Source organism: Nannospalax galili, unplaced genomic scaffold (genome assembly GCF_000622305.1).
Source record: "Nannospalax galili isolate Female #2095 unplaced genomic scaffold, S.galili_v1.0 scaffold189, whole genome shotgun sequence".
NCBI classification, from domain to species: Eukaryota; Metazoa; Chordata; class Mammalia; order Rodentia; family Spalacidae; genus Nannospalax; species Nannospalax galili.
In genome coordinates, this window is record NW_008360331.1 from 5,113,956 (window position 1) to 5,131,266 (window position 17,311).

At 42.3% G+C, this 17,311-nt stretch overlaps 1 protein-coding gene across 1 annotated transcript in view; it reads left to right on the top strand.

Annotated features, from left to right (window-relative positions):
- Nucleotides 1-2,164: 2,164 nt before the first annotated feature.
- LOC103728053 (alcohol dehydrogenase class-3) overlaps nucleotides 2,165-17,311 on the top strand; it is a gene marked incomplete in the record, with an annotated part of 15,967 nt that continues 820 nt past the window's right edge. Inside the window, 7 exon segments of the mRNA XM_017796395.2 lie at nucleotides 2,165-2,260; nucleotides 5,648-5,749; nucleotides 6,963-7,104; nucleotides 7,632-7,719; nucleotides 10,805-11,024; nucleotides 11,165-11,425; nucleotides 15,556-15,691. Coding sequence (XP_017651884.1) covers nucleotides 2,249-2,260; nucleotides 5,648-5,749; nucleotides 6,963-7,104; nucleotides 7,632-7,719; nucleotides 10,805-11,024; nucleotides 11,165-11,425; nucleotides 15,556-15,691 — 961 coding nt within the window.

Genomic DNA, 17,311 nt, shown 5'->3' on the forward strand with positions numbered 1-17,311 from the left:
AAAAGAAAAGACCAAAAGAAAGAAAAGAAAAGAAAAGAAAAGAAAAGAAAAGAAAAGAAAAGAAAAGAGGGGAGGGGAGGGGAGGAGAGGGGAGGAAAGGAAAGACTGTTGCTCAGGTAAGGTCCTCTCATGGTCTTTAAATCAGGCAGTGACATCCCATCAGAGAGGCCAGATCAGTAGGGATCAGGGACTCACGGCAATATGATTCAGCTGGAATTTTAAATATAGCCTCATTATAACACTGGGGGACCTATTATTTTCCAATGAATAACCTGGTTTTCACATAAGAGAACTAGTGTTCCTGTGACTTTAGCCATTGCTGTCACTGGTAACCTACAGGATCAACCCTAAATTTGGCTGTTACCAAGTTTAGCCTTATGGTTTCAGGAAACGATCACCATAGACAGTTTTGAGCTTTCAGTTCATACCGTGAGCCATTGAACTGACATTTTAGGATTCCTGTTTTGTCATTTTGCAGCCTAGCACTTTTAAAAACAGCCACTTCCCTCCACAGAGCAAATGACTAACACGCTTTCATATTATTCTGTGACAAGAATTCCATAGTCCCCAGGCCTTTGGTGCTTATTTCACTCCAGGAAATCAGCGTGTACTTACTGTTCTTATTTTTAATTATTATTATTGTTATTATTAGCTGTTCCTCTCCTAGATACCAAGAAATGCTCCTCTCAAAGTCGTCTGAATTTTAGAAGCCTTCATCCTTCACAGGGGCCTAGTAATTGTGTGAGATTGGCTCATTCCTTGATGGTCTGCGTGTTAGTTTTCTGGTTGCTGTGACCAAGTACCTAACATGAAGCAATGTAAGGGAGGGAGGGGTATTTCCACTCTCAGTCTGAAGGAAGACACTATATCCAGGGAAGGCAGGGAGACAGTAGTCTCCATGGTAGCCAGAGTGTGTCACCAGGATTCTTCACCTTCCATCTTAGCTGAACAGAAAACAGACAGCAGACAGAAAGTGGGGCTTGACTATAAAACCCTAAGGCCCACCTCCACTGACCCAGTTCCTTCAGTGAGATAGAGGAAAAGAAGCCAATTCCCTCAAGATAAAGTAGCTATGTACATTTTAATAAATTCATCCTTCAACTCATTTAGTACTTATCTTTCTTGCTTTCTTGGGAGTTCATGAAATCTGCTTGAACTGTGTCTGGTGCACAGTTATTTGACATTAGGCAGTTAGGTTTTGGGGCGCAGAATACAGGAGTAATAGGAAAGAAAGGAGACCATACCTGACCTAAGACGAGACTGAATTTATTGAAGCACCTCAGTGAGGGACAGCAGCCTTCCCGTGTGCTGAAAGCTGACTGCTGCCCCAGGGGAGGCGCCCTTGGGACATATTTAATAGCTGTGGCTGGCGGAGTACGTGCAGATCAGGGGCTCTCTTGAGATGTTTAGAGGCCCTTTAGGGCCCCCCTTCTTCCTGGCACTGTTTGCTCTGGTTTATCTTGGTCTCTTCTTAAGATAATTTGCTCAAGGCTGTCTCAACAAACAGTCCTCCCAACAGGGAGGAAAGTGACTGATAACGCCAGCTTTCTGCAACCCAGGCATTCTATCAAGGCTTGGTGATGAATGACTTAGCTAGTCCTTCAGTTTGAAATACTAGGAGATATCCTAATACAGACATAGTAGACACTGTGCACTTCAAGTCTGGAGTTTAGGAAAGCCATCCTGATTGGAGACAGAATCTGGTCCTCACAAATTATACAGAAGTTAAAAGCCATAGTGTGAACTAGAAAGGAAGAAAGGACTTTAGGCAGAATCATGGTACCTCCTCAAAAATTAAGCCTTGAAAAGGACAAAATGTGATGTTTTAGTAGGGCCACCTCTCCGTCTCTGCGACAAGCAGGAGAGTACACCACAAATACTCCAACTGTGGCCCAGGTTCTGTGCGCTCACGCAAAGTCCTCCCGTCGCCCAACTGCCCCTGGTCAGGACCTGTCAGGAGAGTCAGAGTCCAGAGGGCGTCAGGTTCCGGAGCCCACCCTGCTCGCTCTTGCGCCCCTCTTTCTGGAGGAAGCCAGAGAGCATTTGCGAGGAAACACACCCGCCTGGCGAAGCAGGCTTGTTTCTCAAGCGCCGCACAGCGCTCATTTTAAGCCCCGCCCCCGCACGTCCCGCCCTCCGCGCACGTCCAGCCCCCCACGCACGCCCCGCCCATACGCACGCCCCTCCCACAGTTGGTGCCCTACGCCTCGGTCTGAAACGTGCACCTGGGTAAAGTGAAGCTGGGGACATGGCGAACAAGGTAGCGCCAGTAGGCGGTGGACCCCTAGCCGGAGGAAGGGAGCACCCGGAGGTCCAGCCTGGGCGGCCTGGACGGCGAGCTCGGCCGCAGTGGGAGAAGGGAGCTTTGTTTCGGCCGCGCGCCTGGAAAGCAAATTCGCTTTCTGCTCAGATGCGGGCGGGGTGGGGGAGCGGCCCTCGCCCTTTCCTCCGGATGCGGTAACTTGCCCGGGTCATACTTGTAGCGCCAGCCCTGCTCCGAACCCCATCGTCCTTGCAGTTGACGGCTTTGCATTTGGCGACGGGTCCTAGGTTCCTTCCTTTAATGTTTTTGAGTACTTAGGCACCGAGATTGTCATAACCTCCTTTACTTACGTAGCGTCTTTGCGAGGTATTATTCCAGCACACCAAAACTGAGGTTTACGAAGGCGGTTGTGCTAAGTGCTCACACCGAGATAGAACTGAACAAGGTCTGTTTTAATCTTAAATATGCAACTTTTCCTTATTACCAGCTGTTCTGGAAGGTGAAAACTTGTAACTCTCAGGGTAGTTCAAATGTGGAAGGACCTGCAGAGTCCTCAGAATTACAGTGGGGCTTTGTTTGCTTAGAATTCTCACGGTAAGGAGGAGATCACGCTTCTTTCAAACATTGTTTCTTTATATGAATATGTGTGTGCCTGAGTGTATGTATGTGTGCAACATGTATGCAGGTGGAGAAAGCCAGAAGAGGGTGTCAGATCGCCTAGAACTGGAGTTTACAGGTGGGTGTGAGCCTCCCATTGGGGGTACTGGTAATGGAAACCCCAGTCCTTTGCAAGAGCTCTTAATTGCTGAACTGTCTGTCTTCTGCCTAGCCCCTCAAACATTTTAACAAGAAGTCATCAGACTTGGATTCTGAATGAATTTTATTGTGCCTTTGGAAATCTAGGTTACACGACCAAGTTGTTAGTATTCTAAATTTGATCCTTTGGGATTTCCTTTTGCAGTACATTGAGGTGGAAAATATAACATAGTGTCTAAATATTTTTGCATTGTCAGATTTCATATCTATATCACTGTTTACTCAGCCCTCTTCCTGTGACTCCTTTCCTAAATTTACTTTTAGCTTCCAGCTTACTTTTGCAGAGATGCCAAGAACTTCATATTAATTTTCATTCACTGCTCATAAGTGTCCTGTTTATAGATGCTTTTGTCTTTTGTTACTGCTGCCCCGTCATCCTTCAGTCCACAAATTAAAAGTGACGTTTCTTCAAACCACTAAAGTTATACTTTTCCTTAACTGTTTGCCTTCTGTGTGTAGCACTGTGTGCGTGTTTCTTTAAATCACATTTTTTTAAGTTGTTGACTTTCAAGACCATCTCCTACAAACCCAGTGGTTTGCAACCTTTTTTTCTGTCAACACATTGCACAAGCATCATGTGAACTGATCAAAGCCTAACGATCTAATGGTCTTCATTAGGCTTTTTTGGTAATGAAGGCCTGGACTGACTAATATCTATGACAGCCTTATGTTGTAGATACCTGATATAAATTGTGTATGAAATTTTTGATTTTCCAGGAACCACATTAAAAAAGAAGACATGAAATTAATTCTAATGTGTATGTGGTGTGGTCTAAATGAGAAGTGTTCCCCTTAGACTCAAGTATTTGAACACTTGGTCTCCAGTTGGTGGTGCTGTTTGGGGACATTTAGTAGCTGTGGCCTTGCTGGAGGAAGCATGTCACTGGGGGCAGGCTTTGAGATACTTTTACCCATTTCTCTACTAAGCTTTCAAAATCTGTGTATACTTTATATTTATAGGATATCCTTCCTAGTGTTCAGTTGCCACACACAGCAGATGGCTACTGCATTAGATAACATACTTATGAGGGATAGTTATGTTATTTGACATATCCCCCACTTGGATATCTCTTAGGAACCTTTTCACTAGCAGTTTTGCACTAAACTGGTGCTGTTTAAGCCATCCCAGCAAAAGAGGAGTAAGACACATATTAAATGTGTGATTCCTTGAATTGTCAAACCTAGTCACAGGATCAGGGTGGAGTTTTTTGTTTGTTCATTTTGGTTTGACTTTTGCTGTGCTGGATATGGAGTCCAGGGCCTTGTATTGCTAGGCAAGTGCTCTACCACTGAGCTACATTGCTGGCCTGGGACCTATAGTCTTAACCTGCTCTTTATGCATTGTAGAAGATCAGTAAATATTGATGAATAAAGTTTTTTTAATAATTTATTATTTTTATGGGTATGACTGTATTGCCTGCATGTATATAAGTGCACCCTTGTTGTGCAGTGCCATGGAGTCAGAAGAAGGCATTGGATCCCCTGGAACTGGAGTTATAGATGGTTGTTAGACAGCCACCTTGTGGCTGCTGGGAACTGAACCCAAGTCCTCTGCAAAAGTAGCCAGTGCCCTTAACCACTAAGCCATCTCTCCAGCCCCAATAAGTAAAGTTTTGTAGCCAAAAGAGACTTTTATATCTAATCAAATAGTCAATCTCAATTACCTATGTTTTTTAAAGTTTTTTTTTTAACTATTATTTATGTGTATGTGTGTGCCTATGTGCACCACGTTTGTAGGGGCCTGCAACTGGAGTTACGGACAATTGTGAGCTGTCATGTGGGTGCTAAGAACCAAACCCAGGTCTTCTAGAAAAACAGGTCTTTTTTTTTTTTTTTTTTTTTTTTTTCGGTCTTTTTGAAGCAGGGTCCTGGCCTAGAACTTACTTTATAGACCAGACCAAGATGGCCTTAAACTCACAGAGATCTTCCTACCTCTGCCTCCGGGTGCTGGGATTAAAGGTATACCAACATGCCTGGCTACAGTAAGTGCTCTTAACCACTGAGTCATCTCTCCAGCCCCTCAATTAAATCTTTTTATAAAGTATGTTAAATATGAAGTCTGAAAACAATATTTCCTATCACTTCAGGTGTATGGTTTTTTGAGTATGTGGTATTTTTTATTTCCTTTTGTCTATTTTTGCATGTGTGTGTGGTACGCGAGTGTGTGTATGCATCTTTGCATGTGTATGGGTGCACATTTGTGCATGTGGAGGCCTGAGGCTGACATTGGAATCTTCTTCAGCTGCTCTTCACCATGTTTACTGAGGCAGGGTCTTTCAGTGGTACCGAGAGTGCACTGATATGACTAGTCTTGCTAGCCAGCTTGCCTCAGGATCCTGTCTCTACCAAGTGCTAGAATTACAGACAAGGCACCACACCCGCCTGGTATTTGTGTGGTCCTGGGGATGTGAACTCAGGTCCTCATGCTTTGCATAGCACGTGCTTTACCCACTGAGCCATCTCCCAGCCCTGGTGTACTTTCTAAGATTAGCATTCATCGTTACCCAAATTGATGATGAATTATTAATTTAGGAGGATGAACCACGTATTCCCTTTTTTTGCCTTTAGGTCATCAAGTGCAAGGCTGCAGTGGCCTGGGAGGCTGGAAAGCCTCTCTCCATAGAGGAGATAGAGGTAGCACCTCCAAAGGCGCATGAAGTTCGAATTAAGGTAACGATACAGCCAAAGCCCTGTGAGAAAAGGCTTGTAATTAGGTCTCTGGGCAGGTAGATCTGAGACCTGCAGAGGATAAAGCCCAAAGGGCAGTGTCAAGGAGAAGGCAGTGGAAGGCTTCCAGCCTCAGAATCACAGTCTCCTCCCTTACCTTTTCTCACAACGGCCCTCTCCATCTTTTTGGCTTTGCTCTAAGGTCGAGTAGCCAAATGGATGAGTGGATGCCCGCATTGTAACTTTATAGCTTGGTTTTAAAGTGGCTTTGTAGGGTCTGTTCCTTTCTGCTGATCCCATGACTCACAAAGTATGCTGTCCAGTTAGAATCAAAGAATAAGAAATGGTCTTCAGTTTTCCATAAAATTGGAAGGAGGTTCCTGACTAACTACAGCAGTAAAGAAATGAAGTCTTGCTTAGAGAGCTTTACATTGTCCTGGCCTGGTGGACTAGGCTGGGGTTCGGTGGATTCCTTTAGTCCATTGCTTCTCACCCTCCACTGTGGCTAACAAAGGAGGTCACCCCTGGAGAGAGGGCAGCCAACAGGAGAGACCTTTGCTCCCTTGACATGTGTAAGATGTTTTTAGCATCCTACTCTACTTGTTTTGGATATGAAGTTAATACTTTAAAGCAGTGACCATTACATACTGTTTGTTTCATAACATTCTGGGAAAATATTTCATTCAAGGAAGAGTTACCGCTCCCTTCCTGCTGTCGTCCTCCTTCCAAACACATACAGCACACCAGCCTCTGCCCGTGAGGTCTGTGCATATCTGATGGAGAAGCACGAAAAGCTAATACTTGTCAAAGTCCTTTCAACCTAGACCCAGGAGTCTGAGCCTTATAATTCTTTGTGTATTTTTGTTCAAGTTTGGAAATTAAGCTGCTTGTGCTTTTGCCACTAAAGAAAACATTTTGTCCTGGATATACTACAATCAGCAGTTAGAGCACAGTGAGCTCAGCTTTCACCCCTGGGGAATTGCTGGTGAATAGTGAAACGCATCACTATTGCCACTACCACCAACCAAAAAGTGCTGCCAAGTCTAATTGTTAGGATGTCGTTGATTATAATACTTGCTTCTTTTAGAAAAGCAAAAAAAGAAATGTATCTGAAAATCTTCGAAATGTGCTATCAAAGTACAGTGCCTTTCAATTGATTTGTATCTCATGAGTTGTGCATGTACACACACTTGGGTGCTTTTTACTATCTTGGTAGATTATTGCTACTGCGGTTTGCCACACTGATGCCTATACCCTGAGCGGAGCTGATCCTGAGGGGCGTTTCCCAGTGATCCTGGGACATGAAGGTGCTGGAATTGTGGAAAGTGTTGGTGAAGGGGTTACCAATCTGAAGGCAGGTAAGCAAAGTATTTGAACCACTTATGTGATGCTTTTGGCTTATTTCTATTGGGATGTTGCTTTTCTGATAAACCTTAGAAGCTATTTATTTATGAACAGGTTATCACATAACACTGTTGTCAAGATTGATTTCATTTCTCATCTAAGAAGCACAAGCATTTGGGGTTTTTTTTCCCTCTGATTTGCAGGCTGCTTTTCATTTGAAGCTGTTTTGGGTACCTTGCCAAAACCAGTTTTGATAGATTCAACAAGAGCTTTTAGAGATGCATCAGTGAGTTGGTATTTTTTGAAACACGTGCTCTCCTTGTTCTCCAATTATTTAGAGTTTCTTTTAGATCAAAAACTTTGAAACATACTTTTATTTCTTGTTTGGCTAGTCAGCATCTGAAGATGCTATTTAGGCAAAGTTTTTAAGCTGAGAAATTGTTTCTTTGCAGAGTTGCATCAGGTGACAGGGCTAAGGGGGGTGCTGTTTTCATTAGAAGATACCGCCATTCAGGGTAATAACTTTCCATTTGTTTCCCAGGTGATACTGTCATCCCACTCTACATCCCCCAGTGTGGAGAGTGCAAATTTTGTCTAAATCCTAAAACAAACCTTTGCCAGAAGATAAGGTTAGTATCTTTTATTACATTCTTTTTTTAAGTGTGTGTGTGTGTGTGTGTGTGTATCATTTAGATGGGTGGTGGTACACACCTTTAATATCAGCACTTGGGAGGCAGAGACAGGTGGCTCTCTGAGATCAAGACCAACCTGATCTACCTGTCAATTTCCAGGACAGCTAGGGCTACAGGGAGACGGTGTCTCAAAACAAAAACAAAAAGCAGATTTAAAAAAGAAATTTTTTTAGTATTTTCTGGTGTTTGAGACTGGAGATGTATCTCAGGGGTTAAGGGTACTGCTCTTGCAGAGCACCTAGGTTCAGTTCCCAGCACCCACATGACAGCTAACAACTGTCCATAACTCCCAATTCCGAGGGATGAGATGCCCTCCTCTTGCCTCCGTGGTCATTGCCTGCATGGGTGCACTTACATACAAAACACTCATAAAAAAAATCAAAAAATTTTTAATACTTTATGTGTGTATGTGGTGTGTATATACGTGTGTGGGTGTGTCTACACATAACAGGGACCAGAGCAAGACCTGGAAGTCCCCCAAACACATTATTCTCTTGAGACAAGGTCTCTTACTAGACCTGAAGCTCACCATTTCAGTTCTGCTGGCTGGCCAGGACGCTCCTGGGATCCACCTGTCTCTGTTCCTCCCCTCCCCACAGCACTGGAATTACAAGCACATGGGGCCATGCCTGGTGTTTTACATGGGTACTGGGGATTTGAACCCAGGTCCTCATGCTTGTGTCACAAACACTTTTAACCACAAAGTCATCTCCCCATCCCTCTTTTAATATATTCTTCAAATAAGAGATCACATAAGCAGTAAGTGTGTGGCGGTCTGTGCAGCGCATTTTGCTGACCCGTCAGTCCGTCTTTAGTGCAGCTTCACTGTCTTGCTAATCTCACCTTTTGCAAGGACAAGAAAATCAAGACTTGGAAATCTCAGGGTTTGTCCAGTATCACCAGCCATTAAGATATAACACAGAATTTTGTAACAAGGAGTAGTAGCACACACCCGTAATCCCAGAAGTCAGGAGATGGAGGCAGGAAGATCATGAGTTTGAAGCCAGCCAGGGCTACCTAGCAAGTCCTACGTCTATCCTACAGACTGTATGGCCTTGTTTGAAAAAGCCAAAGAAGAAAAGGCTGGGGAGTAATGAACCCAGAATTTTCTGAACCCATTCTCTTTCTATGACTGGCATGGAATGATATTTGTAAGATTAAGTAATTTTATGAGCTGTTTTTTGTCCTTTAAACCAGAGTATAAAAGTTAACACACATTAGTGAGACACCTACATAACAAACCCTTGACACAGAAAAGGTAATTCTATTGTAAGGTGTGGTAATACTGCTTAAGGAACTTCTTTGAGGCAATTTAGATCCTGTTTGCTGCCCTTTTTAAAAATTGAGGTAGAACGTAACATCAATACAGTACTTATGGATACAAATCTTAAATGTGCAGCCCAATGAATGTTTACATATATACATACCTTTACCCAAACCCAGGTAGCGATTCCTTCGAGCACCCTCTGAACCCCTCATGTCCCTTCCAAGTCAGTACCTGACTCAGAGAGGTAACCTCTGTGCTGCTGGCTTTCCCTGGGGAGCATTGTGTAGATGGATCATGCAGCATGTGCTGTGTCAGGCTTCTTGAATTTGTAATGTCTATATGTCCAAGTTGCTGTGTGCATCTCTACTTTTCTGTTGCTCTGTTGTCCAGCTCAAATATCACTGTTTATCACACTTGCCCATTGCTTGGGGCTGTTATGATTCGCTACATTCTTATACATGTTTGGTGCTACTTTCTCTGGGGGGTTCCTGTGATTCAGTTACATTGTGAGAAGCACATGTACAGCTCCAATGTGAATGCTCGAGTTCATGCTCCTACCAGTGCTGTGTGTAAGATCTCTCTGCTCTTACATTTATTTGAGTGTGTGCATCAGGTTATTATGTTTATTAAAAATGACAAATGTTGGGGCTAAGGAGATGACCTAGTTGGTAAAAGTACTTGCTGTACAAGCCTGATGACCTGAGTTCAGATCCCCAGAACCCACATAAAAGCCAGCTGCAGTAGCACAGGCATCTGTAATCCCAGCATGCTCTGTGGGAAGATGAGAGGTGGAGACTGGAGAGTTCCCTAGAAGCACAAGGTTAAGTTAGCTTGGCAAACAGCAGCAAAGGGACCCCGTCTCAGACAAGGTGGAAAGAGGAAGACCAATGCCTGAAAGGTATCCTCTGACCTCTACATACACACTGTGCGTGACATGTACACATCCATACACACCAAATGTTTAGTAAACCATTACACTGTTCTGGACAGGAGGCTAATGCTTTGGATGCCATGTCATCAGATTTTTATAGCAATAATTGTATGGAAGATGGAGCTCCATACTTTTTAGTGAGGCAACAAAAGCAGCCATTCATGAAATGGCACAAGGTCATGCAGACTTTGAACCAAGTGATCTGACTTAGAGCCTGTACTCTTAAGCAGATGTCAGTCCCCTACCCAAGATATCACAAGTAATTTTTGTTACTGATTATTGTATTGGTTGCCTTTGTGAGTTTTGGAGTTGTGTGTTGGAGAGGCCAAGTTTGCTTGCTTATTTTTTCTCTAGTGGTAACTACCCACACATTCAAAACAAAGGGGAAATACAACTCAAATCCTTGAGAACTGTTACCCTATTGAAGAATGCCCATAGGAGTCATTTCATCTGAACTGAGTAATTGTTTATGATCTCTTGTAAATTCCAGTTTGGGCTTCATCTTTTATGAATATATTTATTTGCTCATAAGTTTTGATGATGGAATTTTCAAATAATGTCACCTGATCCTTCAGTTGTATCTGTTGAGTTCAGTACTCTATAATTGAAAGAAGAGTAAGATTATTAATCTTCATAAGTTTACTTAATAAGGCATTGCTAAAATATGGTAAGTTATTACTGAGTACATCAGAAGTTAGACTTTCCATCTTAGTATACTTTTTTGAATACTTACTGGCTATTTGTTAAACTGATGTTTTTTTTCTTATAGATTTTAAGAAATGTTAGTCCACCCTGCCATTTTCCTTTCTTTTCTTCTTCATCAGAGTCACTCAAGGAAAAGGACTAATGCCAGATGGTACTAGCAGATTTTCTTGCAAAGGAAAGACAATTTTGCACTTCATGGGAACCAGCACATTTTCTGAGTATACAGTTGTGGCTGACATCTCTGTTGCTAAAATTGATCCTTCAGCACCCTTGGATAAAGTCTGCCTTCTTGGCTGTGGAGTTTCTACTGGCTATGGTGCAGCTCTCAACACTGCCAAGGTAAGAGAATGGCCTGGGCTCTGGCTTCTGCCATACAGTTCAGTTCAGCAAAGCTTTGCTGGAGTGGTATCCTGGGCTGGTGGTCTGTGACGCTTTTGATTCTGTGGGGTGGGCCACTTACAGACTATCTTTCATGTTAGGTGGAGCCTGGCTCTACTTGTGCCGTCTTTGGCCTGGGAGGAGTTGGATTGGCAGTTATCATGGGCTGTAAAGTGGCAGGTGCATCCCGGATCATTGCCGTGGACATCAATAAAGATAAGTTTGCGAAGGCCAAAGAATTTGGAGCCTCTGAATGTATTAATCCCCAGGATTTCAGTAAACCCATCCAGGAAGTGCTCATAGAGATGACTGACGGGGGAGTGGACTATTCCTTCGAGTGTATCGGCAATGTCAAGGTTATGGTAAGTGTTGGTAGAACTTTTTTGAAAATGCAGTTTCCTTAACATTAAAGTTGATTTTGTTTTTAGGAAATAAAGGCCTTGATAGGAATTAATTCTAATGAAAGAAGAGAAAAAAAATAACTATTTGAACTATAAATTAGAAATGATACAAGAATGGCTCAGGAGAAAATTCATAAAAATGTTTCTTTGCCTTTGAATGTGTGTTAAATGCAAAGGTTACCTCCATGACGTTAACAAACCTTTATTTCTCATCTGTAAGATATACTAGCAGCACCTATTAATGCTAACTAGACACAGTAATGAGTCCTGCTGGTACTCCTGCCAGCTTCTTGTATTAAAATCTTTAGAATTATGAGTTAGGGCTTACTTTTACTTTTAAACTGATACATAAAATCATAAAAAGTATACATATTGTTTACCTTGTTCAATCCCGTATTTATGTTTACTGTTTAAATCTGGTTAAATGTGTTTATCTTTTTTTATTTATGGTGAAGACTTTGAAAACCCTCTAGCTTTTTGAGAATGAAATGCCATTGTTATCCAGAGTCGCCCCACTGCACACAGCTCACCAGCGCTTCTCTCACAGATCCGTAACTCACACCCACTAGTTGACTTTCCCATCTCCTCCTCATCAATGTGTTTCCTGTGTCTGGTAACCACAGTTCCATTCTTAGGTTCTATTAGATCAACTTTGGGGCTCCACATGCAGATACTGGTCTCTCTGTACCTGACTTAATGACCTGTAGCTCCAACCACAATGCTGTAGTGATGGGGTTTTTTTTGGGGGGGGGGGTTGTTTTGTTTTGTTTTTTGGTCTTTTTGAAGCAGGGTCTCCCTGTAGCCCCAGAACTCACTATGTATACCAGGCTGCCTTGAACTCACAGAGATCCACCTGCCTCTGCCTCCCAAGTGCTGGGACTAAGATTTTATTCTTTTTTATGGAACAAGTACTAGGGTAGTATTCAGTTATGTCTATGGACCATATTTTCTTTACCCTTTCATCTATTAGTGGACAAGGGTTATTTCTGTTTCTTGCTTTTGTAATGTGCTGCAGTAAGCATGGGGGTGAAAGTGGCCCTTGGACATGCCAGTTTTATACCCTTTGGATATATACTGTAGGTTTGCTGGTTCATAGGGCATTTCCATATTTGCTGTTTTAAGGAACTTCCATATGGTTTTTCATAATGGCTGTGCTAATTTTACCAACAGCATGCAAGAGTTTTCTCCACATCTTCAAAAGCATTTGCTATCACTAACCTTTTTTTATACTTTGTATATTGAGACATTTGTGCATTTCAGTAATTGTTTAAATTCTGATTCACAGATTTAATCATGTAAACATATGATGACTTTAAACATTCAGTTAAAGCTATTTAATTTGGGGCTTGAAAGTTCATCAGTTAAGGAGAACTGACTGCTCTTGCAGAGGACCTGTGGGTTCGATTCCCAGCACCCACATGGCAGCTAAGAGCCGTCCCTAACCCCAGTTCCAGGGGCCTCCAGGGGCACTGCAGGAACATGGTGCACTTACATACATGCAGGCAAGCACTCAAACACATAAAAATAAAATATTTTTAAAGCTATTTATTTCTAAGTTACCCAGCTCTGGAAGTTACTACTCAAGAAGTTATTATAGTCCAAAGAGAAGGGAAAATAATGGAACCAGGACTGGTTAAAAGTGTCTGTGTATGTACGTTTCTTAAAGATGGCATGGCAAAAGGGAATCCAGTTCTAGAAGAGTCAGCCCTGAAGCAGAAGCTCATTGTGATGAACTTTGCAAAGGAATCATTTAACACTGCTAACAAAGCTAACAATCATATTGTGCCGCCCTCAAGTATTGCTTGAGGCAACAGAGTGCAGAGTGGTCTCACGAGTCTACTTAGCACAAACCAGATAAACCAGCATCTCTCCACAGATTGTTGTCTTTTCTGATTACTAGTTAGATGCAGAATTTTTGTTTGGTTGGTTTTGGTGTCTTGAGACAGGGTCTCCTGTAGCCCCAGCTGGCCTAGAATTTGCTATATAGACCAGGCTGACATTGATCTGACAAGAGATCCACCTGCCCCCCCATCCCACCAGTGATTACATACAGAATTTTAATTCCATAGCTTAGCAATAAAGGGTCATACAGCTTGTCAGTCTAAGTCTGTCCATTTACACAGCTCAATTGGGTATAAGTTGTGACCTAACAGATGCTGGGGAACTTCTTAAAGTTGTTTTTACAGGTATTAAACTTCGTGTTGCATACAAGTCATCATACATTCAGGGTAAAGTCTTTGGGTTTTTGTGTTTGTGCTTTTTCTTTAACTTTTAAAACACTACTTCAGTTGAATATTAAAACCAAAACAATAACAAGTCTTTGAATATTAAAACCAAAACAATAGCAAAAAGTAAGCATATTACAATTACAGTCCTTCACTCATTCACTGCTGCATGTAAGGTGTCAGCATGTGACTCACTGGCCCCATTGAGAGCCCTGTTACCCGCTGCACCCCTCAGAAGATGTTCATAGTCCTCACATTCTGCTCATTCTAACTGGTGCTGTCTCCTGATTTGGCTCAAGGTCTACCAGTTCTGCCTGATCCACTTTCTCACTCTTTTACTGCCTTTCAGAAAGCAGTGTTCCAGCAAAGAGAGTTTATCAGGAGAAAGTCATTTTCTCAATCATTTTAAACTCAATGATTGGGCCTTTTCATGTGCTCACTGGTGTTTTGGCTTGCCTTCAGTTTACACACATTTACTATCTCCATATATGACAATCTGACCTGGATGAGAAGCAGTGGCTAGCTTGCTTGTCAAGAGTGGATATTGGCTTTTAGATTGTCATGCAATGCTCTAACCACGTGAAGCTTTGTGTCCATATACATGAAAAGTTCCTTCTCTAACAGTGCTGTATCTCCTGGCTCCAGCTTTGTCCTTGGTTTCCTTCACTGTGGAATGTTATCTTTTGCCCGTCTTTCATGTTTTTTCAACTACTAGACTCTAGACTCTTCTCTTAAACCAGCTTCCTCACAGTGCAAGTTAATCTCTCTTTGGGATTGATCTGTTTATTGTGGCCCTGGCACTCCACGCTCACAGGCTGAATTTCCTGAGCCATTGCATCCTGTCTGGTGAATCCTTGTTTGCATCCCATACCTAGGCAGTTGTGACAGCACTCTCTGGCTCCTTTCTCACCTCTTCAACCTGGGGGCTGGCAGGGTAGACAGTATGGACAGTCTGCTTCTCCTCTACCTTTCACAGAGCATTCTTAAAAGTCCCTCAGTAACCTTTTTGGTAATAGTTATTCTTACTGGAGTGAAGTAATATTTTATTGTGGTTTTGATTTGCATTAACCTGATGATTAGTGATGCTGAGCATTTTTTCATATTTACCATCTTTATGTCTTCTTTTGAGAAATGTCTGTATCTGTTGCTCATATTTTAACAGGTAGTTTGGCTTTTTGTTGTTTTGGGAGGCTTTTGGGAGTTCATTGTAAATTCTGGATATCAGCCTTTGTGAAATACATGGTTTGCAAGGCTAGAAAGATGGTTCAGCAGTTAAGAGCACTGGCTGCTCTTACAAAGGACCCAGGTTTGGTTCCCAGCATCCACTTAGTGGCTGACAACCAACTGTGAATCTAATTCCAGGGGCTCTAGCAGCGTCTTCTGGCCTCCATTGGCATTGCACACATGGGTGCACTTACGTACATGCAAGCAAAACACTCATACACATAATATACAAACACATAAATGATATGCTTCCCTGTTCCAATGTCTAGTATTTCCCCTGTGTTTTCTTCTAGTAGCTTTGTGGCTTCAGGACTTACGTGTAAATTCATTTGTACGTGATTTTATAACTAGTGAGAGATAGTGATCTAGATTCATTCTTCTGCATTGTGAATATAAGATACAGTTTTAAAATAGAAAGCAAATAAAAGCATCATGTGTGTCCAGTTTGTTTTAATATTCAGGCTAATTTTTAAAAATACTTATTAAAAGATAATTGTTTAATAAAATTAAAGTTACCAAACATTAAGTTTGGGGATTTGTTGTCCTATTTGTGAATGCGGCGTCATCCCTCCTCCTCCCCTAGAGGACTCTGAGGAAAGGGAAACTGTCTCAGTCTGTGCTTTGGTCTTGCCTGTGCTGCAGAGAGCAGCCCTTGAGGCGGCCCACAAAGGCTGGGGAGTCAGCGTGGTGGTTGGTGTAGCTGCGTCAGGTGAAGAAATCTCCACTCGTCCATTCCAGCTGGTGACAGGACGCACGTGGAAAGGCACTGCCTTTGGAGGTACCCCAGATCAAAGTTCACTTTCTCTGTCCTCTTTCCATGGGCATATTTTAAACCCCAGGCTCATTTTCTTTTATTAACACAAATCCACACATGCTACTTTCCCATCATAAATTGTTGCACTTAAGGTTATTTTAATAGAAGGCTTTCAGAGACCGCATTTACTGCTGGAGCTGGGGTGGTATTGCCTCTTCTGAGGTTTAGTGATACATTCAGGTGATACACTCATACACATAAAATAAAAATAATAAAATACATATTTTTTAAAGTTTTGAAATACACTAAAATGAAGACTGGGCCAAAATTGTCCTTCAAAATTGTGCTGTTTGCCTTAGAAAATGTCAGCGTGACTGACTCTGGTTCCTGCTACCCTGAAACTTTACACCGCACGTGCTCTTCAGGGGCACCATCATACTGGAACTAGCGTCAAAAGGCCTTCAAGGCCTGGGGTTCCTGGGAGGAACAGAGCCAAAGTCTCATCCTGCCACTCACTGAAACACTGCGGCCCTTTGCATTCCCAAGATACAACCCAAAGATGTGGATTGAATCTTTGGTCTAGAGAATGGGCCGGCTGTATTCTGTTACTAGCTTTAAGGGAGAAATGTAAAACTCCAGTTTAGAGGAGGGAAATAATTGATGGAGAATATAAAGGAGATTTGGAAAAGGCTCAGAAGAGGTTTGAAGTTTGGCCCAAAGCATCCTTAAATGTGGAGAAAGTTTTCTTTGTTGGCTTTATCACTTCTTTGGCTCCAACTAAGAAATTGAAACACTTTAAAGTTTTATTGTTTAAATTTTCTACTTTTCCAATTTCATGGTTTTCTGTTCCGAGATGTTGTCCTTTTCATTGTTTAAGACCCAGGAAGTAAAGTCCTGTATTCTTCCTTAAATATCATGATTACACAAGTCTTTGATGCTATGGACCTAAATACGCTTGTTGTTAGGACTACAGAGTTTTATCCTGCATAGTTTTAAAGGCTTAGTTGATGACAGACATGGTAGCACATACCAGTACTGGGGAAGTTGAGGCTGGAAGAGGAGGAAGAAAGGAAGTTTGAAGCAAGACTGGGCTACATAGCAAAAAAAGGCAGATGGCCACAGCTTTCCTGGTGAGATTTAGGTGGCCTTTTCTCTCTCTTCCTCCTACCCCACCCCTGGTATTGAGGATTGAACTTTACACATACAGGGCAAATGCTTTCCCACTGAGCTATACAGCCCTATTTTGACACAGAGTTGACCAAGCTGGCCTTGAACTAATTCTATAGACCAGCAAATGCCTTGGACTTAAGACTCCTTCCTACCTCTGCCTCTACAGCAGCTGGGATTTCAGGCCTCTGCCATCAAGCCCAGTTTTTAGTAACTTTTTTGAGAGACAGGATCTCCCTGTAGCACCAGCTGTCCTGGAACTCACTATGTAGACCAGGCTGGCCTTGAAATCAGAGAGATCCGCCTGCCTCTGCCTCCCAAGTGCTAGGATTAAAGGGGTGTGCCACCACACCAGGCTCATGTTTTTAATAACTCTTAACATAGAAAAAGAATAACTAAAATGTTTGAATTTTTATAAATATATGTCGTTCTGTTTCACATGAACTTCTATTTTTTTTCATTCTTCTTGATTTTATT